Below are 22,452 nucleotides of genomic sequence, written 5' to 3' on the forward strand. Positions count from 1 at the left end.
ACTATCACCTTAATATTGGAACTGGCTCCTCTAATGTTCAGAAGGCAAGTCAGGAAAAACAACGAAGCAAAGTCAGGGAATTGAAGTATTAGTACCCTATTATATACACTAATTAATTACTATAGGTAATTACTGTAGTCATAAAAAATTAAACTAAGTTTTATTATACCATAAGTTGTGTACGTATGTAATTAATCTAAATACATGGCCAAAAAAATTATTATGAAATGTTTTTCAGTTATTTTAGCCTTAATCAAATGGTTTTGAAGAAGCAAAGTTAGGGACCTGTAGCTTGTCTAACTTTCCTTCTACAAGTCAGAGGATCCAGTTCCCTTAATATTGGCATATGTTGAAAATCCCCACCAAATAGACTCTGGAAAAGCGATTTACCTTTTTTCTGAAGACATGAGAAATATCTACACCGCGTTCCACGTACGTACGAGCGTGGTCATGCGCTCTATGACGGTGCCGGTGCACACGACTATATTCCTCCCCAGAGCGTTGACGAATACAGTGCGGTGGGCTCTGCATTTTAACTCGACACGTAGAGTTCTGCAGGCAATTCGGCCTAACCTACGCCCCTGCAGGCCGGCGCTATCAAATCAATAAATACCACTCGTATAATAATACCAGTATACATCTACGCATTGTATACTCGGTACCCTGGCGAAGTCGAGGCGAGCGAGACAAGCAACAGTACTCACATCAGTGGAGTCGTCTTCACCTTTCGCCCCTCCCTCACATGCCCACGCCATCATCATTCTTCCCCTCCCTTTACGCACTCCACACTTCCCTTCTACTCCTCCTCTAGCTCCCTCCTTGTCGCAGATCAACACGCTCGATTCCGTCCATCATAGTTCGTTTGAAATCAGTCGTCCTTCCCTCCTCCTGCATATTGCCTCGAGCCCTTGACCAAGAAACTATCCAGAAGAAATTTCAGCCGCGCATGGCATTCTCCCAGTCAGAAGCAGCACGGCGAGCTCTCCGGGAGCTCAGTGAGTGAGCAGTGAGCACTTCCCAGACAGGCAACTAGCCAGGGAGAGAGCCAGGCGTTCCGAGCTTTCCGACCCAAAGCTGCTGCGTTCTTGGGCAGTGGCACGAGCTGTCAGCTTTTTGTTTTGTTCTGTTTCTTCTTTCACTTCCAAGTCCCAGAGAAAAAGCATCTCTTCTTTCTGCTCCTGCAGTCTCGCTTCTCTTCCACTCGCAGTTCTCGCGCGGCAATCACGATCCTACTTACGCGCGCGCCGAAACGAGGGGAAAGAAATGAAATTTGGGAGCTGCCGTGATTTTCTCCTACTACTTCCCATCCGGGCCGCGTCCAGCCGATAATCCCCACTACCCCGCCTCCGCCGGGAATCACGATCCGCTCAACGGATTCCCTTCCGTCTTCGCAGCGGCCCATCCAAATTCCATAAAGTTGGGGGCGCCTCCTTTCCAAGATTTCTGTGCGCTCCTGCAGTGGTGGTCAGCGGGGAGCCATGGAGTGGGACAAGGCAAGCTCCGCCGCCGCCGCTGCGCCGGCGGACGAGACGGGCGGCGCGGGGGAGGCGCTGGGGTACGTCAAGGTGATGACGGACGAGCAGATGGAGGTCCTCCGCAAGCAGATCTCCATCTACGCCACCATCTGCGAGCAGCTCGTCGAGATGCACCGCGCACTCACCGCGCACCAGGACTCCATTGCAGGTATCTCTAGGCACATGCTTCACATTGAGGGTTCGGTTTGCTCTTTCTTTCTGCGTAAAGGGTGGAAAAGTCTCTCTTTCTTTAATCACAAGGACGCGGCCTTGTTTCTTTGTGAACAATAAATTCAGATGTTACGGGTTACTGTCGGATCTGTAAAAGCACTAGCGCTATCTGTAGAGTTAGAGTTAATATAATTTAACTACTTTACGATTTAGTTTTTGTCACTTAATGCATGACCAAACCCCACACATTTCATTGCTGTTCTTGTCCACATTTCTATTGCTGTTCTTGTCCATGCTAATACAACGTTCAGTCTTTTGTTTTTGACTGGTGATGAACTGGTGAAAATACCATTTGACTAATTTACTCTGTTCATGGCAGCAGATGGTAGTATGCATCATCCTTTGGGATTAGCTTTTAAAGGTTGATGATTGCAATGATAATGCAGGGGACGGGCAGTAAGATTTTGCTTTATGGCATGTCATTTTCTGTCATTAATTATGCAGGGTCCTGTTAATGTTTCTTCTTTGTTTAGCATGCTCATAACTCTTCGTAATAGTAACTGACAACCTCCTGATTAGTGTAATGGGACATTTCAGAGATTGTGTTGTTAGGCCAGTGAAAGCACTGCATCACTAACCTGAGTTATAACTTGCAAGCAAACACTCAATTGGTTGGAGTTTGTGGCTACAACCCTTTTTTTCTCCCTCTCGAACAAGCGTCAAAACAAGCATTGTTGAATTGGAAGAAAAAACTGAAATGGCATTAACAAGAGCAAAAGCCTAACCACAAAACCCTGCAAACAAACAAAAAACTACCAATAAAGAAGACTAAAAACGGCTAAGAACAAAACTTCCAAATTTAGACTAGCAGTGGAAACTGGAGAGGGTGGGCATGGATATCAGGTTTCCCTCGCTCCTCTTGCTGCTATCACACAGTATTCCAGAAAAAATAGAATTAAATTCTCTTACTGTAATCACTGCAGGATTTACCACACAGATCGCCGCAAAACCTTACTACCTGCAACCATGTATTTGTTATTACCATGTTCCTTGTGAGGTGAACTGAATACTACCATAGAAAATACGAGAAAGGGCCAGATCATCAATTTGATGACTTGTTAGGAAGTTGCCAATAGGTTGGGCCCACACTACGCTTTGGAAGTATCTCACTTAATGTAGTCCATATTTTGGAATCTTCTAATTTGTTTGGTCCAGGTCATATTCATGGGTATGACCTTGTTATTTATCTTACGCTGTACAAACACTGTATGATCAATCACCATGGGGCGTGGGCAGTCTATGTGTTAAGTTTTAATAGTGGGGGCATTATCTTATGATCTAGATTGGAGCTCGAACGTTGCAAATAAATGAAATAGAGCCAATGATGCATATGTAGTGACACAAGATTGCCACGTGGGACCGATTGCTATGCTGTTGCCATGTTCCCATGTGCTCCCCTATTGCTCCACAATTTTCTGCTATTCTGTGGAATATAAGCTTGACATGCAGGAACCTCATAGCATGTTATTTGTCTGATTATATTTCTACTGGGTCAAAACTCTATTTCTTATTCTCCCATTCTAATAATTTTTTTATCAATCACGTATAATTTGCACCCTTGTCCATTTCGTAGTGGAACATTAGTTAATACTACTTCATATCAACTAACTTTCCTCTTCAAAACTTGAGCATGTTCTTTCAATTAGCAATTTGTGTGAACTTATTGATATAGAATTACGTTGATTTCTCCTGATAACCTAATGGCCTTACCGGTTTTTTTCATCTTCCTAGGATTTTCTTAAAAAATTATTCATCTAATACCGCTAAAAAAATTGTGCTTTTATGGTATGCTCCCAAAACACAGACCTGCTAGTCTGGATAGGTTCTTAAAACATAGTTTGCCGAGCCTTCTCAAATTTTCTCTTGGTCTATTCTACTGTATCTTTTGTTGACAGAACAGTCAGCTCCTTTTGTAGTCAGCTGATATTTCATTTTTGACAGGTATGAGGCTTGGTAATTTGTATTGTGATCCTCTAATGGTTCATGGAGGCCACAAGATCACAGCGAGGCAGCGATGGACACCAACCCAGATGCAGCTGCAGATCCTTGAGAGCATTTTTGACCAAGGAAATGGAACACCAAGCAAGCAAAAGATCAAAGATATTACAGCGGAGCTCTCACAGCACGGCCAGATCTCAGAGACTAATGTCTACAACTGGTTCCAGAACAGACGTGCAAGGTCGAAGCGGAAGCAGGCAGCTTCTCTACCAAATAACGGTGAATCTGAAGCTGAGGCAGACGAGGATTCCCCAACTGAGAAGAAGCCTAAATCAGATGAGCCACCGCAGCAGACCATGGCTGCGAGGTCTCACAATCCTGAAAGATTCTCAGAGATGCATCATCACTTCGACACAGGGCATGAGCATGGCACCATGTATGGATCTACCAATGACAATAGCTCGAGGTCGTCAGGCAGTTTGGGCCAGATGTCCTTCTACCAGACCATCATGTCGAACCCAAGTATGTTCAACAAATACCATCTCTTCACTGTATAGTACTACCTCCGTCCCAAAATATAAAATGTTTTGGTAAGCTATTTTACCCTACCAAAACGTCTTATATTTTAGAACAGAAGAAATACAACATAAATTTTCATAGAAGCCAGTGAATCTGATATTGGTTGATATGTGTAGGAATGGACCAGCTCTTGGGGAAGGCGGAGACCTCCGGGAGCTTCTCCCAGCTCCGGCAGGGTGGAAGCTTTGACATGTACGGATGACATGGTGAATCTGAATGACACGGTGTCCCTGTAAAAAAAAGTGAAAGTTTTCAACATGCGCTTGTTTTGCTCACATGAAGTGAGAAATTTGCGTCGGTAGTAGCATCTATGTGTTGGTTATCACGGTCTTGTTGACCTCCTCAGTTGAGTAACTAGCTTGAGTGAAATGTGTTTTCTCATGGAAATAGTTTTGAGAAGCTAATATATAGTGTTTGTCCTTAGGCTACATATTCTTCAAGCGATGGTGATCAGTCTCACGGTTTGAATTTGTACCCTAAAATGGTAGGCTGGTTTTATATTCGTTTCCGTGTCACTTTAACCGTCAGAACTAACGCTGTTTTATTTACCCACAAGTGACACTCACTTGAGTTGAAACCAGAGATGAATCCACAAGGTTTCCAGCCAATCGTGCTTATAAAGATTTAGTTAGCGTTCATCAATTTCACTTGTCAACAGTGTCTATCAAATTATTTTGATGGGGCCATGGCATTACAACTTTGCTGCTTTTTCGTTGCCAATCAGCTTCACAGGAGCCCAGCCATGTGTTCTTCCAAACATTTCTTTTGCCACACACTTCAACCTTTTAGACAGTTGAAGAAGCTTTTGCACCACACCGTTCTGAAGAATTGCCAAATTTCTTCGTTTTTGAAGAAAGAATCAACACATTGAGAAAGCAACATTAGTAGTATCACTAGTATAAATGCCCGTACGTTATCACGGGTCCTTAAATTTTATTTCTCAATGCATATATATAATTCATAACTCACTCTGAAAATTCAAAACAAGTCAAGGATATGATAATATACTACAGCACCAATAACAAGGCAACATTGGTATACATCTGTGTGGTTCAAGTTCTACCTCTTCTTATTACTCTTTCGCAGTAAGTCGCTAACATTGAGTCATAACTCAATAATCTTTCATTTTGAATGTATTATTGTCTCACAAAACATAGGTACTGCAAGTATAGGTATAACTGAAGGAATACTCCTTTTATGATTAGTCCAAACAACACTTTCATATTCATAAATATCCAAAGACAACCCTGAATCATAGCTTTTTGTGTCAAACATACAAAAGGGGCTTAGCAAATCTTCAATGATGTTGATGCTTTCTTGTCACTATATATGTCAATCAATTCAGTTTTTCTACCGTCCCATGTACTTCGTCATTCTTATGTCGTTCTTCTCTTCTTAATGCATATATGCATTTCTCCTACATGGTTTGAAGAAGAAAAGTATATGTCAATCAACATTGTATCAGCCTCTAATAAGAAAACATTATACTAAATTCAAACAAGAAACCGATGTACATGTATGCCCTCTTAGCAATCAGTTAATATGCATTATTACTTCTAGATTGTTCATCCATCTGTTGGACTAAGTCTTTTCATAATGTCTTCATACGGAATTTACTTACGTACTGTTGGTTTGCTTATTCATGTTAGTGGTTGCATCTGTCAAACTCTTGCATTCATCAGTAAATAATATATAGCAGGTATGATGTATCAAACATTGCTGGAGTCAACTCTTGGAGAAAACAGCTTACACTCGATGGGTATGCATATTATTATGCCTTGTGTTAGTTGTCCGGAACACGAGGAAAATGGTACTAACTGGTACTGAAATATCTGCGCAGCCTGCCGGTTCCTCAAAGCCAGCTATTCACCACCTGAATGCTAAAACATGGGAGATAGTAAAGGATGCACAAGAGTCATGACATGATCGAGAGAAAAGATGATGCACCTTCTTGACTTATTATTGTAATAATAATGGCTTCTAAATTTCCTACTGAGAAGGATGTTGTTCCTGTCGCGGATGTGGAACACGATCTTTCTGAATGGCTTAAGGTAACCACGACTCAACTATTGTTTTTCTTTTATAAACATATCTAGAAAAAAAATGCCAGTTCACAAAATCTGTTATTACAGCTTACTCGATTTTCTGTCAATCATGTAGAATTTATTATCATGCTGGTTTACTTGATTTACAGATCTATTAGCATTTAGCCACCACCACACGTGCAGGGTTGTGACATATTATTATGTGTGAGCTTTACTTATGGCACTCGGCCCTTGATTCTTATATACAGACACTTGCTGAAACTCAAAGAAGGCTAGCTGTGAAATATGTAAAGGCCACCGACGTGTTGTTCATATTGAGAAATGAGTATGGAAGATAAGTCCTATATACTTTAAATGGTTGTTAAAATTAGGGGGACTGATAACTTTAAGCGAGTCTACGTCAAGGAAAATTATAAGCCAGCGTACCTCAAGACAAATTAGAATCTATACTTTGGTATTATTATCTTTATCTGTATAATTAATAGTCTCGTTTTATTTCAATGTTTACTATCCCTTAGGCCTTAGTTGTTGTCAACGCCATGTAACATTAGCACTAAATCTGTCTATGTAATGTCTGCCAGGAAATTTGTGTTTCCCCTATTACATTGCTCCGACAGAATTATGATACGGTCCTGCTTTTTTGCTTCAGTTTATTATCTTCGTCTATATGTTTGTATTACTGTATTGATGTTTTTTTTCCTCATCTAGACATATTACCTTTGAATCCATGAAAATTAAAAGCAATCTTATTTTTAGTACTCCGTACCTTAGATGTCTGAAGAGCTGGAAGAAAATTAATATAGACTGTCAGGGCCTTCGAATAAAATATCAATTACTGCTCTCTCACAGGTTAGCATACCCTAGATAAAATAGCACATTGATTCAGAATTCTGTTTCTTTATAGTTGTTAATGTGAGTTTAGTATCATATAACATCTAAAAAAAGTTAGTACCATAACTGATCCTTTTTTTAGTGTGACCGGTTTCGAAGTCAAGTTATTTCAGTTTTAAATGAAGAGGAAGTTGCCACAGATTCCTGTAAAGGCAACATACCTACCGTTGAGGCCTATGTTGGAATCTATGATATGGGCAGATAACGGGGGCTATCATGAACCTAACTGTTTAAAACCAAAAATATCAATCGTATATAAGACAATGAATAAAATTTGTAGTTACACTACATCTCGCTTTTGACTTTGCGCCGGGGCGCAAGCGGATCATCTAGTAAGTTTATTTCTATGCTAATGGAAAGCGGTACTATTGATAATTCCGTTGGAAATAAAATGGCTCCTTACCTCTATGAATTTGAGTAACGAGAAGTAGCATTGAAACATTAGTGTGATCCACACATAAACCTCATACACACATAAACCTCGTATACCTCAACCTCAATAAAGTTTATGAGACAAGAAGATGACATTATTATTTGGTCAGTTTCTAGCTAGCACTCGTGGCACAATGCTACATCAAGTAAAGGGCCAAGGAATTCAATGATACCTGGTACTCCATTAGCTTCTCGGTGTGCTCCCTTTCCTCTTCGCTTGATTACTTAGATAACCTGGCGAAAAGAAACAAACACATTTCAGAAAATATTGACTTCACAATACGGCTATCTTTGGTAATTTTGGACAGACATAACAATGTATTTACTTGGAAAATGTCTTGAGGCCAACATTATCGCACTCAACAATGTACTTACTTGGAAAATGTCTTGAGGCCAACATTGTCGCACTCAAATTAGGCGTAGAGGGAGTGGTACTCGTATGATGCATTCTACTACACACTACAAAGAAGCCGTATTGAGCTTTTTTCTCGCTACTATATCGAAATTGCACCCACAGCTAGCATCTCTGACTAACTGTGGGTGTGGTTCCTCCTTCCATACTTGAAATAAATACCCCCTGTTAGATTATGTAACAGCGAAGGTATCAATGTCCTAGCAGGTTTAGAATGTGACAAGATATAGTAATATTTCTGGCTAACCATATGGATGAAATTAAGTCGACAAATGATGTAGGGTTGCCAAACTTCAGACATAACAAATTTTTCTTTCAAGCTAGGTAAATTCATAGACGCTGTCACGCACAAGAAAACAATAAAGGAACATAACCGAAATTAGTAACATATCTTACCTTCTTCTCCCTATGTCAATTTCATCCACTTCGATGTTTCCTCCACTTCGATGTTTCCTTCATCCAGAAGCTTTGGAATTTATGGGCAGAAGCCCAACCCAGCCCCTTACCCCGGTAACCCAACGTCCCAACCTCATATCGTTATTCTCCTGATTTCTCAATCGATCATTCGGCTGCTGCCACGCATGGTTGGCTGTGCTGTCGTGGTGCGTGTCCTACGCCTCCTCTTTCACCGCCGTGCCAGGCATAATTCACTCCCCCCCCCGTGCATGGTTAGGCAAGAGAGTCGTATACAAAGAGGGACTATAGGTGTTAACGAGTCCTGGATTTGACATAATAATCACGGATTGCCAACCATGATTTTGAGGAGAAAGCACCTTTGATCGGCACGTGACATATACGTTGTGGGTGACATGGTTTTATTTTGCAAATAGATCATTTTAAAAGCATTATTGCGTTGAATAAGAGAGTTTCTTGGTGGTACAACATAATTTTATTTCAGCTGATTTTTTTTTCAAGTTAACAATATTGAGTGCATAAAGTGATGCATTTTAAGAAATGAGAACACAAAAATAAATCAACCGTTTCTTCCAAGTTTACCTATTCCAAATGGTTCTGGCATCTTACCAAGGATGTCAGAAGCACAAAAGTATGAAGCTATGTATAATCCCTCAATAGATGGATGTACAACCAGTAAAACAGCTGAAAACACAAAGAGTAAAATTAGCAATATGTTAGTTGGGTCAAAAACAGGTAATTAGGCAAGAAATCACGGACCTAGGCATTTTAATCAAAGGGACAGAGAACCGACGCTTGCATAGTACCATATCGTGCGGTAGCCGTTCTCTTTCTTTTTTTGTTCTCCAGGGAGACAGTGCTCACGATGCCCCATTCCCAGACGCTGCTCTATCTAGCATGAGCATCCAAACTGAAGTAGAAATAAAAAATAGTATGCAGTTGTCATGGATCTAGAAACAAGTAAACCTGGACGGATCACCAGAATGAAGCAATGGGCAAGCACGGAAAAAACACCATATTTTCAGTTGTTCTGACTATAGCATAATTTTCAGCTACCCAATTCTTGGCTCGGTTGCAATTCCATTAAATAAAATTCACCAAACCCATCTCACACTTAATTCAGATTAGAATCAAAGAGGGAGACAATATTCACATCAAATAAAAAATTCCAATATCAAAACTTAAATCTCTGTACATCTCATCTATATAAGTTATGGTAATATTTCAGAAATATTAATCTAGCTCAATTTGGCAACATTCCAATTTACTAATACAACAGCTCGAAGCTTCACCTAGTAAACACGTTAGAAGAATAACCATATCAATTAATATGGTGAATTGGAGTAGTGACCGGTCGTTGGAGACGAGACAATATTGAACATTGCCACCAAGAGGTAGGGGGATTATTACCAGCGAAGCTAGGGGCGGACATCACATGAGAAAGGACCAGCTTGAGTTTGACAGCGCAGATGGTTACAAGCTCATTGTCTGTAGCATCAGACTTGATGTATGCCACCACCACCTTCAATCGCCCCCGCGTTGTCGTCCCTAGTGCGGCAGCCGTGAGAACGAAGGACCGCATCAGAGAGGGGAAGGAGAACCTCAAGGCAACCTGGAGCAAAACCAGAAAACAAAGGATGAGATAAGAAACAGATCCACATCTAGCTGGAGGAGAAAGTCATGCTCGGGCTGGACCTCGAGATGGACTGAATCCTTCGCCGTCTCTCCTTCCTGCCTAGTCTAGGACTCCCGATGAAGAGGTGATCCGGCATGGGAAGCGGATCCCTGGTTCCCGGCTTGGATGAGTACGGCGGTGTTGAAGTGCGGACGAGATGAAGGGCTAGCGGGCGCACGCGTGGTCCGGCGCGGGCGAGGGTTGAGGCCACCCTGGTCGTATGTGCAGGCTGAATCGACAGTTCAGCGTGGCGCCGCGCCGCAACGGAGCTCGAGATGGCCCGGGCCATGGAGGGCGCGGCGGAGATACCATGGCGGGGACTGCCGTAGACGGCACGGAGAGTGATGGTGTATGCGGCGCGATGGATGAGGTAGCCGGAGCCGGCGGCGGCATGCAAATGGGAGGGGCGGCGTTTGTGTTGTCGTGGGTGGGGAAGGCGAGCGACGTAGGGATTGATTCTGGAGCGAGATTGACTGCGATGTTTCTGGGGCAGCCCATTTTGGTGCGGCCCATGTTGCCGATAGGTGGAACGAGGTGACGTTGCAAAGGTGGGCAGAATAAGGAACACCTTCGTTCTTTTTAAGTAGTGTAGATTAGGAATATAGATGCAAGTGGTCGTCCTTCGTTAGACCTCTACCCTCTTTAGTCCAAAAAATGAACTAACTTGATGATGTTATGGACAAAAGTTAATTCATTTTTAGACAAAAGGGTAAAGGGTATCCTAATGATGAACCACTTGCATCACTAATTAGGAACAACTCCTTGAAAACATGCATTGGTCCTTGTTTTCCAACCAGACCACAGTTAGCCAGCTAAACCTAACATTATAACCACCTTATCTCTGCCAGAGTATTTGGGTTTCCAGTTTTTGCATAAATTAAGCATCGATCCAGGCATTTCTTTCACCCCCAGAACACATCCAGCTACATTCCACATATATTTGGCAAAAGAGCAGGAAAATAATAAATGATATAGATTGTCTTTGTCACCAGAAACTCACAAAGCTCAGAACACTTACACCCTTTCTTAATCAGGTTCTCAAGTGTAAGAACTCTGATTCTTCACTAGTAACCAAATAAAATCCTGGATTTTAAGAGGTAGGCACCACTCTCCAAATCATTTTATACGGGAGAGAAATCACCAGACTTAATCAGAATCCATCTAACCTTGTCAGCCTCTTCAGTCAAGATAATCTGACTACACATATCTACGAGCTTATCCCACATTAATGAAGCTTCAGTTCTAAGACATCTACTACTGCAATTAAAATCTTGAGCAAAAACTCTAACCACCATAACATTTTGGCAGAATATCAAATCCTACAGAAGTGGGAATCTTTGACACATGGTCTTGTTTTTGTTACTGTCCCCAACTATACATTGGCAGAAGCATTTCCAAAACAGCAAACCTCACTTTTCGAGAAATTAATTTTCAGCCCAGGTAGATGTTCAAAGATATAAAACAGTGTCTATCAATGGTCTACTACATCCACCAGTAGTAGTTAACACCCGGATCTGCAACATAAAACATCAACACCCATTCCATGTTAAGAACTGCTGGCATGCCTACTATCTACACCCATTTACAACTCAAAAAACACTAGCCGTGATGCTAACGAGGAGACAATGTCCCAGAAAGGATGCCGCTATAGGCCTGCCCGCTACTGGAGGCCTGTAATGAGTTGAAGAGTTCCCTGGTGGTCGCTGCCTGGGAGTCCGGTGCAGAATTAGCCAATGTGACCGAGGAGCCTGTAATTATGGAGTTCACGGAGAAGAGATCCTCTTCCGGCAACACACTCCGGATGCCATCGAGCTCCCTAACGATCTCGGCCATATAAGGCCTTGCATGGGTCTCGTCCTGGCAGCACTTCAAGGCCAGCAAGAGGAACCTCGTGGCGCATTCTGGAGGGCACGAGGACATTCGGCTGTCGAGGATTCCAGCAATGTCTCCGGAACGGTAAGCTGACTTTACCTACAGCAAGAAACACATTATGTAGGTCACTGGTAAAATCCTACTGAATTACTGATACTCTTACTGAATGGTCAAAGAAGTTTCAAAAGTTCAAAAATAATACTGCGTACGCTACTTGTTATCTGAAAACACTTAATTAAACCGTACATTAGGTACAGTACAGGGATGGTAATCTCTGTACCTCTCTAACGATGTTTTTTCCGAACTGGATTGGTTTCATCCCGGTCAACAGTTCAAGAAGCACAACACCAAGGCTATAAACATCACTTTTTTCGGTTAATTTATGAGTTAGGATGTACTCTGGATCGAGATACCCCTGCCAAAAGGAAACAGGATAGATATTGTCAACAAAGCTTCCATGCAAGTTAAATATAAGTAAGGCTCAACTATTTTCTGCAAAAAGTGTTCGATTACTAGGTGTGATGAGACATACTGGAGTGCCCCTAACAATGGTAGAGATATGGGCTGGCAATGTTCCTTCAACATCTGGGACCGGAGCAAGCTTTGAAAGACCAAAGTCAGCCACCTTCGCGACAAACTTGGAGTCCAGTAGAATGTTGGTGGCCTTAACATCACGGTGGAATATAGGAGGATCTGCCTCGGTGTGTAGATAGAGGATTCCCTTCGCAGCGCCCAGTGCAATATGTAGCCTCTGACCAAAGTTTAGAGGTCTTTTAGAAATTACTGAAAAAAGTGTTACATTAGATTAGGTGCTTGACATCCAACACAAGTTTAAGAATTGTCCATTTAGAATTTTCAGTTATCAAATAAAAGCACATAATATGCCAACATGCAATACTTCTAAACACACTAAATAGTTCTAGAAAAAAAAATACTAATGTGAAAGACATGGCTATATCAGGTGATAAGAAACTAGAAAAACTTAAACGTGTGAGAACTTGCCGCTTACTCACCAGAAAGATGATCACGTAGGGTGCCATTTGGCATGAATTCATACACCAACATCTGCAAAACACAATTCTCTATGAGCAGCAAATCCTGCAGTCTGCACATATTTTTCTGAGGTGACAGGAGAACTAACATAATTAAGCATATTTAGTACGAAATTCCCAATATATTTTTCTGATTCTTACATAATGTGTAAAGGGTTGTGGAGTAATTTCAGCAATATATATGTATTTGATTCGAAAACTGAGATACACACCTGTTCACACTGTTCATCACAATAGCCAATCAAGGATACCAAATTACGATGATGCAATCTTGACAGCAGTTCTATTTCTGTGCAAAATTCCTTTGAACCTTGCAGAGAATCTTCATGTGCTCGTTTGATTGCAACGACTGTTCCATCAGCTAGTTTTCCTTTATATACTTTTCCATAACCTCCCTGACCAACTTCAGCTGAATCATCGAAAGCATTGCTTGCTCTAGCCATTTCTTCAAATGTGAAGCATCTCACACCATCAACCTTGACAGAAAACCTCGATAGTACTGCAAATAATCTACTTGTTCAGACATTGTGGTTTGAATGTAATGTCTACTGCAATACTTTAAGTTTCTTCGCTATATTGTTGAAATATATTAGATGTTGTAGCTTCTATTAAAAGAAAGATGTTCCTAAATAACACTAGTTGCCAGATAACACAGCAAGCGATTTTTAATTAGTCAGACAGCAAGTTTTTGGTAGCACATGAAAAGCTATGTTAGTTTAACAAATATAATGACTTACATGACCGCCTCGAAACTGTTCGATGTATCGGGCGTTTTCTCATTATAAAAACTGTAGAAGCTACAGACACTGCAATAGCAGCAGTAACTGTTCCTACCAAAATCCCTGCTAGTGCACCCTTACTTAAACCTGATGATATCACAGTTGGAAATTCTGCAAAAGGAAAAGAGGCAAACCAGTAAGCCAGTGAATTATAAAATTATATGGAGTATTTTGTACAGCGGCATTTTCTATGGAGCACGTTGTGGTAAATTTTAAACAAAGATTTTTTCTTCTAAATTACTTGTTAAATTGGTATGCCTTTTGAAAAATTCTCGGTGTTTTTTTCATTCTGTGGATCCACATGAACCCTAAGAAATGGATCCCGAATTTAACGATCTCCCTTTCTTGCCATCCTGAGCCCATCATGAGGGAGCCCTCTTTGAGGTATTTTAGGGTTTGAATAAGAGAATACTACCTCATAAAAAATAACCAAAGAAATTATGGGACATAGGCTCGAAGGAGGCAAAGAAATATCGAGCTTTAATATGTTACGTGCAATTATTTTCATTTTGAACTCTATAGAGCGTATTACTTCATATAGTAGGAGAATCAAATTAAAAAAATTCAGGGATGTCTAATTCTGATAGCACATGAAACCATTAAAAAATCTCTGTTAATATCTTATCGCTTACTTTGGCAAAATAAATTTCATAATAGGTGCATTTGTGAATAGTATCCTTTGCTGCAAAGTAAATTTAACATACCGTCTGCATAGGTGAATTTGAGAAGCTCGTACGGACCAAAAACATCTGGTAGAGTTATCTCCCATCCAGCAAGTAATTGCCTGAGCCGCATAACCTCTGACATAGTGAATAAATTAGTATTATTTGGGAATAACTTCAGATTCATATTCAGCCTTGGACCAGCCTCCCATATGTAATCCTCAATGTATAGCTGGTAAATACTCAGGCCTAATTGAGAGGTTGAGTTGAACTCAAAAAATTCTTTGTGGGGGCGGAATTCTGAGATCCCCGGACTCTTCAGTCGAAATCCAACTCCGACAGGCACAGCACAGATGCAAGGTATTGGGGACGATGGATTGTATTCATAATTTTTATCCGTCGAGCAAGCAACACAGTCTATAATAACTTGTGGCCCAGACGGTACTTTGTTTACAGATGTGGGTTGACAAAGTCTGGCTGCTCGAGCTGCATTGGAAGCATCACATACAGGGTTTCCAAAAAGCCTGCAAAGTAATGATGACAATGATTATCTGTCGCAGCAGAAAGAGAAATAATCTGGTTTACAAGCTCCTGTGGTCATAATTATATTTGTCCGTATTATGGGATCTGTATTGACCTTAACATTTCTTATATAGGTCTACCCAAGCTTGTAACTTGACAGCGCATGCTACTAATCACCAAAATTTTCAGCTCCTGCAATTATATTTCCATATTCCAAGCAAACTATGCAGCTGAACCAGGGCTATGTATATGTGTGTGTGCAGGAAGTACAAACTGATAATGAAGTACATACAGAAGAACAACAGCTTTTGGAGGCTCAAATTCATCTGGAATAGTGTCAAGGGAGTTGTTTTGAAAGTCCCTGCATTATCAAAAAAAACATTACACATGCATATCTCAAATAGATTAGCAAAAAGTTCATTTGCAAAGAGAATCATACAGAACAAGGCTTCCATTTCCCTTAAAAGTGACGTCACTCCAGATTGCCGATGGAACAGCGCCATCGATATTGTTTGCTTCAATCGACCTGTAAAACCACATCTTCATATACAGCAACAGCAACAAGGGTAGAGATGAAACCCACAAAAAAACCTATGGCAAGAAGAAAAACAAATTAAGGTTCGGGTACATGGATTGCTGACTTTGATGCAGTCCGATCAAGTGCCAAATCTATGCTGTGAAACAACATTTTCATATCTAGTTCGAACAAAATAAATAGTGACGTACTGCTGGCCGACATACTTGTATTTGTAAAATAAGATCAGTTTTTGTAGAGAATGCTCAAAAGCTTTGCTCATCTTTTCAGTTTTCATTAAGTGGCAAGGAGTTAAATTACACTAAAATCACGAACGGTTTTGTTCACAAGAAAACTGAAAAAGACCCACAAACCTAGACAACAAGCACACGCTACGACGAATTTTCATGGACCTTTATCTTCACCCACTACTTGTTTTGAAAAATAAATGTAGTAAGTTATAGTTCAACAGATAAATCATTGATTTGAGAATTTTCCATACTTTACTTTTCAATTTTATCATTTGCCACACCATGTGTCACTGACATGTGGTGGTCAATGTGGCAAATGATCAAAATTAAAAGTAAAGTGTGGCAAATGATCAAAAATCCTGAATCTTGAATGTCATGAAAGGTTAGCTAGCACTACAGAAAAGTACAGTTATCAAGGATTGGAACATTGCTTTGTAAGTTAAAATTTACTTACAAGAACTGAAGATTAGGCAGCCCGGAGAAGTTTCTCGGAATAGTTCCATTAAGAAAGTTATGCGATAAGTCACTGCATGAAATTAGAGGTTAGTTTTCTTATTTAAAGAAGTATATAAGGTTATCTAGAGAAACATACATTGTAGTGATATTTGAAGCCAGCCTATTAGTTGGTATAGATCCTGTCAGTTGGTTCCAGCCAAGATCCCTGAAATTGCATGCCAGAATTAGCAAAGAGATGCAGAATAATTTCCTGGGTATCATAAACTGAATGGGCGATTTTATTGAATGATGATTATCCACAAAATATATCCTGGGCAAGGAAATCGTTCCGCTATGAACTAACAAAAAAAGGGTAAAATCTGATAGTAGGATATAAAAAATGTAAGAATGAAAAAGAAATTGCAGATATTTTGATCTGGACTTACAAATAGCTAAGTCCAGGTATGCCGCTTAGATCAGGAATAACTCCTTGCAAACTGCAATTCCTAAGACTCCTGGCAACATTGAAAAGGATTATGGACTTGAACACATATCTTGATTTGAGTTTGTGTATGATAGATAATGGACATTGGTCTTATCAAATGAACTGTCTCCACTGAGGGCCTGATTAATTAATCGGATAGGGGAATTTTTTATCTAAATACTTAAGATTTACCCCTTGAGAGAAACAAAAAACTAACTAGAGACATTTTAGTGGTCTTATTAAATGAATTGTCTCCACTGAGGGCCTGATTAATTAATTGGGTAGGGGAATTTTTCTACATACTTAAGATTTACCTCTTGAGAGAAACAAAAAACTAACTAGAGAGATTTTTAGAGATATGGACTGAGTGCATCGTGATCTAGCTGCTATGTGGCATTCTAAACAAGAGAAATAATTAATTATCATCTACCAACTACTATCTCAAGCTTAAGCTTTTCTATTTGTGTGAGGGTGTTTGTGTTCACTTGATACTTATTGTGTATAAATGTACTGGAGGTTCAATTAGCATGCCAAGTTGGGCATAAAAACAGGTTCCGTTCGTGATAAGGGACAATACAGAAAAGAGAAGAAAAAACACAAGTCAAATAAATTTTGACTGCTGCATATTTCTACCTCATTCCAGAAAATGAGGTCCTTAAGTCACCGCCCCTAGCTTAAACCCCTCCTAATTTCTACTGGTTTTTGGTCTAGCTGGCCCTGCTCCTGTCTTGTTGGCCTTGGAAGTCTTGATTATATGTCTTAAACTCTTAATTTCTGCTGGTTTTTGACCCCGCCGTTAACTAAAGTCAATAACGTTTAAGCACACATAAACCGTGTAAGCCCTAAGAAGAAGGCCACCACACGATCAGACACGAACCTTAGTTGTCCATATTGTTACAAAGTTAAGTTGTTTGCCCACAACCTTGTGCTGCTTCACTTCGGCTCAGGACATGCTTTTCGCGAAAACGCAAAAGACTTGCGTTTCGATGCATAGATAGAAATAAAGGTTATATGTACATGTCCATGAGAGGACGAACACCCCGCACTACAACTCGACCCAAGAAAGGAGACCTAGTCTAGGGGAGGATCTGGCGGACACCCCGGGCTCCCGCGTTCGCCCACTGTTGAGCTTCGGTCTTGATGTCGCTGAGCAGGGAAGACACCGAAGGTTGTGCGTTGTCAAAGATCGCAGCATTCCGGTGCTTTCAGATCCACCATGCCGTGAGCATGATTATCGACGATGTACCTTTACGCAACTGGCGAGGAGCGGTACGCACCACCTGCGACCACCACTCCGCGAAGTCCCCCTCCGAAGAAGGAGACCCAGAGGTGGATCGGATCCACGAGAGGACCTCGAACCAGACCATCCTGGAGAATGAGCATCCAGTGAGTAGGTGCGTCATAGTCTCCTCGGATTGGTCACACAGCGGGCATTTGGGCGCATGTGGCAGGCCACGACGCGCCAGCCTCGCACCCGTCCAACACCTGTCAAGGCAGGCCAGCCAGATAAAGAATTTCACCCTAGGGAGCGCCCAGGATCTCCAGTTCAGCTCCCATGATGGTGAGGTGATCTCCCCCTGAAAGAGGGCCTCATAGCAAGAATGGGTGGTGTGCTGGCCATCCGTCGTCCAAACCCAAGTCATCGTAACCTGTTCCTCCGAAAGCTGGACCTCCCTAAGCCTGCTCCATACTTGCACATATTGCCATAGTGCAAGGGCGCTAGGTGCTCCAGCTATGTCGGGGATCCATGTGCGGTCTACCAGTGCCTGACGCACCGTACGCACCTTCCTGCGCCGTTTAGGAACCAGCGCGAACACCTCCGGCGCCATCTCCTTGATGGATCTGTCGTCCAACCATCGGTCCTCCCAGAAGAGAGCGGCTCCGCCTTCGAGAACTGCATGTCTAGCCCGCGCCACGGACGTAGTGGGTCAGTGCGCATCCTCCACAGCCAACACACCCTAAGGCTTATGGCCATACGTGCCAGGTCGGGGATCCCCAGCCCGCCTAGATACAGCGGCCGACACACCCTTGCCCAGTTCACTTGGCAGTGACCTCCATTGGCCTCTGCCCGGCCCACCCAGAGGAACCCTCGCAGGATCTTGTTGATCTGCTTGAGAGTCTTTTTGTTCAGGGCCAGAACCGCCAGCTGGTGCAATGGGATTGCCGCCAGCACGGCTCGGATCAGCGCCAAACGTCCGGCTTGCGGCATCATGGAAGCCCGCCACGTTGGCAGCTTGTCAGCTAGCCTATCCACAAGCGGCTGGAAAGTCTCGGCCGACAGACGCCTTGTAGACAGGGGAATACCCAGGTACTTCACCGGAAAAGGCGTTAGCTGGCACTCCATGTGCTCCGCAGCAGCCCCAGCCTCCTCCTCCAAACACGCAATCGGGGACACCGAGCATTTAGCGTAGTTGGCGTAAGTCGGAGGCCTGTCCGAACAGCTCCAGGATGCCGCAGACCGCACTCAACTCTGTCTCGTCTGGGTGACAGAAGATCACCACATCATCCGCATAAAGCGACACAGAGGTCGCCAGGTCCCGCCGCGCCAACTGTCGCAGCACACCCAGCTCAGATGCCTTGGGAAGCACCTTGTTGAGCGAGTTCATCACTGGGACAAAAAACGATGGCGACAGGGGGGTCCCCCTGTCTCAGTCCCCTCCGATGCCAGATCGGGGGGCCTGGCTCACTGCTGAGCAGCACCCGAGTACTAGCCGTGGCCAGCAGCAGAGAGACAAGCTCTCGGAACCTGCCAAGCCCTATCTTCTGGAGAACCTCCATGAGGAAACCCCAGGATACCGAGTCAAAGGCCTGAGCGATATCCAGCTTCGCATCACCATCGGCTCCTTCCCTCTGTGCAGGAAACGGGCTGTCTGTTGGACCAACATGAAGTTGTCGTGGATGCACCTTTTGCGGATGAAGGCGCATTGGTTGCGGTCCACCAGCGACTCCATCCGAGGTGCCAGCCTAGTAGCCAAGATCTTCGCCACCAGCTTGGCAAAGATGTGGATAAGACTTATCGGCCTGTAATCACTTAGCGCCATAGCGTCCGGGCGCTTGGGCAGCAGAACCAGCAGAGCCTGGTTAAGGCCTTGGAATCCGCGCCCGCACATCGTGTAAATCTTGTCAAAAGCCGCCATGAAGTCAGCCTTGACCACCCCCCAGCATTTCTGCAGGAACTCAGCCGTGAACCCATCGGGGCCGGGAGCCTTGCCTGGCGGCAAGTGCTTGATCACCTCCCAAACCTCCTCTTCCGTGAACGCCACCTCGAGCTCGGAGAGATCCTCTGGAGTGATACCCAGAAAATCTACGTCCAGCGAGTGTGCCCTTGCCACCGAGGTGCCCAGTAGGCCCTCAAAGTGTGCGAAGGTAGCTTCAGCCATGGCCGCATGGTCGGAAATGTTAGGCCACCGAATATCTCTAGGATATCGGTGTCATTAACCACCATATCTTGAGCCTTCTGTTCATAGGAGATTGAGGCCATTATGGTAGTTATTGTAAATCTTGTATTTGCCTATATATATGAGATTACACGGAAGGCACCATTGTGACCTATCCCATCCAATTCTACCTTTCTACATGGTATCAGCCAAACAAACCTCAGCTTCCGCCACCATCCTCTACTACCGTCGCCGCGCTAGGGTTCCTCCCCTGCGCCGCCGCCCCTCCTCCCCCACCATGTCCGACGCCGGCGCCTCTCCCTTTGCCGCTCTTTGGGCCCAGGCCACCAACATCCAGAGCGTCAAGGCGCTCATCCCCGTCACCCTCGACCTCAAGGCGTCGAACTTCACCCGCTGGAACACCATGGTGCAGATCGCCGTCACCACCTACGCCCTCGCCGATCACCTCACCACGGCCACGCCGCCCGCCGATGACGACGAGTGGCTGCGCATGGACGCCACCGTTCTGCGCTGGCTCTACGGCTCCGTCACGCCCGAGATCACCGACATGGTGATGGAGAGCCCCACCACGGCCTACTCCATCTGGCAGCGCATCGTCGCCCTCTTCCGCGACAACCAGCAGGCCCGGGCTGGCTATCTCGGCCAGAAATTCCGCAACATCGAGCAGGAGGGTAAGTCTATCACGGCCTACTGCCTCGAGCAGAAAACCGTGGCCGACGCCCTCGGTGATGTCGGCGCCCCCGTCGCCGATGATGCCCTCGTCTGGAACCTCCTCAAGGGTCTCGACTCCGACTACGACCACATCGCCGCGCTCGTCCCGCTGCTGACCCCGTTCCCCTCCTTCCTCCAGCTGCGCAACATGCTCCTCCTCCAGGAGCTTAAGCCGCACCACGGCAACCGCGCCTCGGCCCCTGCTGCCCTCTACACCAACACTGGCGGTGGCGGCGCCCCTGGGTATCGTGGCCCTGCACCTCCCCGTCCTCCGCCACCGGGCTACGGCCCCCCTCCGGCCTACGGCCCCCCGGCCCCTGCACCACCGCCGTTCAACCCGAATGGCGGCCGCCCCAAGGGCAAGAAGAGGAAGGTCAACGGCGCCCCTGCAGCACCTGGCGGTGCAGCAGCCGCTCCCACGCCGTACAACCCGTGGACGGGGTCCATCTGCATGTACCCCATGGGCACGGGCATCCTCGGACCGCGTCCCAGCGCGGCATCTCCTCGTCCCGCGGCGCACGGCTTCATGGCGTCCCCGCAGGCAGCGGCGCCCACCCCGTACGGCTACTACAACACCGCTGCCCCGTACGGCTACGCCCCTGCACCACCCGCACCGTACGGCTACGCCCCTGCCCCAACCGCTCCATCATGGGACGCCACCGCCCTCATCAACCAGCTCAACGCCATGAGCCTTCAGCCCCCTCCTACCGAGTGGGTCATGGACACAGGCGCCTCTGCTCACATGTCATCGGATGCCGGTATCCTCAAAAATCTTAACTCTCGTGCTCCTTTTTCTAGCATAGTCGTTGGTGATGGTTCCTCTCTTCCTGTCACCTCCTCCGGCTATGCATCTCTCCGTTCATCCTTTTTTAACCGTCCACTTCATCTACAAAATGTTCTAGTTACTCCTAGTATCATCAAAAATCTAATATCTGTTAGACAATTCACTTGTGATAATTGTGTCTCCGTTGAATTTGACCCTGCTGGTTTCTCTGTGAAGGACCTCTATACCAAGGCGGTAATTCTCAGGTGCAATAGTTCGGGTGACCTCTACCCGTACTCCGCCCCCGGTGTCGCTCTCCACGCCTTGATCGCCTCCACCGACGCCCCCACCCTTTGGCACCGCCGCCTCGGTCACCCAGGACACGACTCGCTCCGCCGCCTCGCGTCATCGCTACCTTGTCACAAAGAAATAAAAGGGTCCAGTCTATGTCATGCGTGTCAACTTGGTTGACACGTTCGTTTACCATTTTCAGATTCTACTAGTCGTACTTTGCGTCCTTTTGAACTTGTACACTGTGATCTCTGGACCTCTCCGGTTGAAAGCATGTCTGGTTATAAATATTTCTTAGTCATATTGGATGATTTTACTCATTTTTTATGGACTTTTCCACTACGACGCAAATCTGAAACCTTTGGTGTTCTCTCTAACTTTCGTACGTATGTACAAACTCAGTTTGCACTAACTCTGCAACAGATACAGTGTGATAATGGCAAGGAATTCGACAACAGATCTCTTCATGATCTTGCGTCCACTCACGGCATCCACGTGCGTTTTTCCTGCCCCTACACGTCCCAACAAAACGGCAAGGCTGAACGAGTTATTCGCACGGTAAATGACATCGTTCGCACACTTCTATT

General features: G+C 44.2%; 2 protein-coding genes across 2 annotated transcripts in view; one reads left to right on the forward strand and one right to left on the reverse strand.

Annotated features, from left to right (window-relative positions):
- Positions 1 to 707: 707 nt before the first annotated feature.
- Positions 708 to 4,805, forward strand: LOC124661830 (WUSCHEL-related homeobox 8-like). Its single transcript, XM_047199717.1, has 3 exons — positions 708 to 1,683; positions 3,687 to 4,205; positions 4,379 to 4,805. The coding sequence occupies exons 1-3, from the start codon at positions 1,479 to 1,481 to the stop codon at positions 4,462 to 4,464; spliced, it is 810 nt and encodes a 269-aa protein (XP_047055673.1). The 5' UTR covers positions 708 to 1,478; the 3' UTR covers positions 4,465 to 4,805.
- A 6,839-nt stretch (positions 4,806 to 11,644) lies between these two features.
- LOC124666237 (probable LRR receptor-like serine/threonine-protein kinase At1g06840) overlaps positions 11,645 to 22,452 on the reverse strand; it is a 41,708-nt gene continuing 30,900 nt past the window's right edge. The window contains exons 9-19 of the mRNA XM_047203584.1: positions 16,665 to 16,733; positions 16,376 to 16,444; positions 16,238 to 16,309; positions 15,311 to 15,379; positions 14,539 to 15,020; positions 13,793 to 13,945; positions 13,268 to 13,554; positions 13,017 to 13,068; positions 12,536 to 12,786; positions 12,284 to 12,418; positions 11,645 to 12,102 (exon numbers count right to left, since the gene is read on the reverse strand). Of these exons, the coding sequence (XP_047059540.1) occupies positions 11,743 to 12,102; positions 12,284 to 12,418; positions 12,536 to 12,786; positions 13,017 to 13,068; positions 13,268 to 13,554; positions 13,793 to 13,945; positions 14,539 to 15,020; positions 15,311 to 15,379; positions 16,238 to 16,309; positions 16,376 to 16,444; positions 16,665 to 16,733 (1,999 nt within the window). The 3' untranslated portion in view covers positions 11,645 to 11,742. The remainder of the gene's footprint in view (positions 12,103 to 12,283; positions 12,419 to 12,535; positions 12,787 to 13,016; positions 13,069 to 13,267; positions 13,555 to 13,792; positions 13,946 to 14,538; positions 15,021 to 15,310; positions 15,380 to 16,237; positions 16,310 to 16,375; positions 16,445 to 16,664; positions 16,734 to 22,452) is intronic.

The sequence above is a fragment of the Lolium rigidum genome, chromosome 6 (genome assembly GCF_022539505.1).
Source record: "Lolium rigidum isolate FL_2022 chromosome 6, APGP_CSIRO_Lrig_0.1, whole genome shotgun sequence".
Classification (NCBI taxonomy): Eukaryota; Viridiplantae; Streptophyta; class Magnoliopsida; order Poales; family Poaceae; genus Lolium; species Lolium rigidum.

Bases quoted from the DNA above. Each gene is read 5' to 3' on its own strand.
- LOC124661830 (XM_047199717.1), top strand. From the start codon at position 1,479: ATGGAGTGGGACAAGGCAAGCTCCGCCGCCGCCGCTGCGCCGGCGGAC. The intron at 1,684-3,686 runs GTATCTCTAGGC...CATTTTTGACAG, and splicing joins GCACCAGGACTCCATTGCAG to GTATGAGGCTTGGTAATTTG. The intron at 4,206-4,378 runs GTATGTTCAACA...TGATATGTGTAG, and splicing joins GACCATCATGTCGAACCCAA to GAATGGACCAGCTCTTGGGG.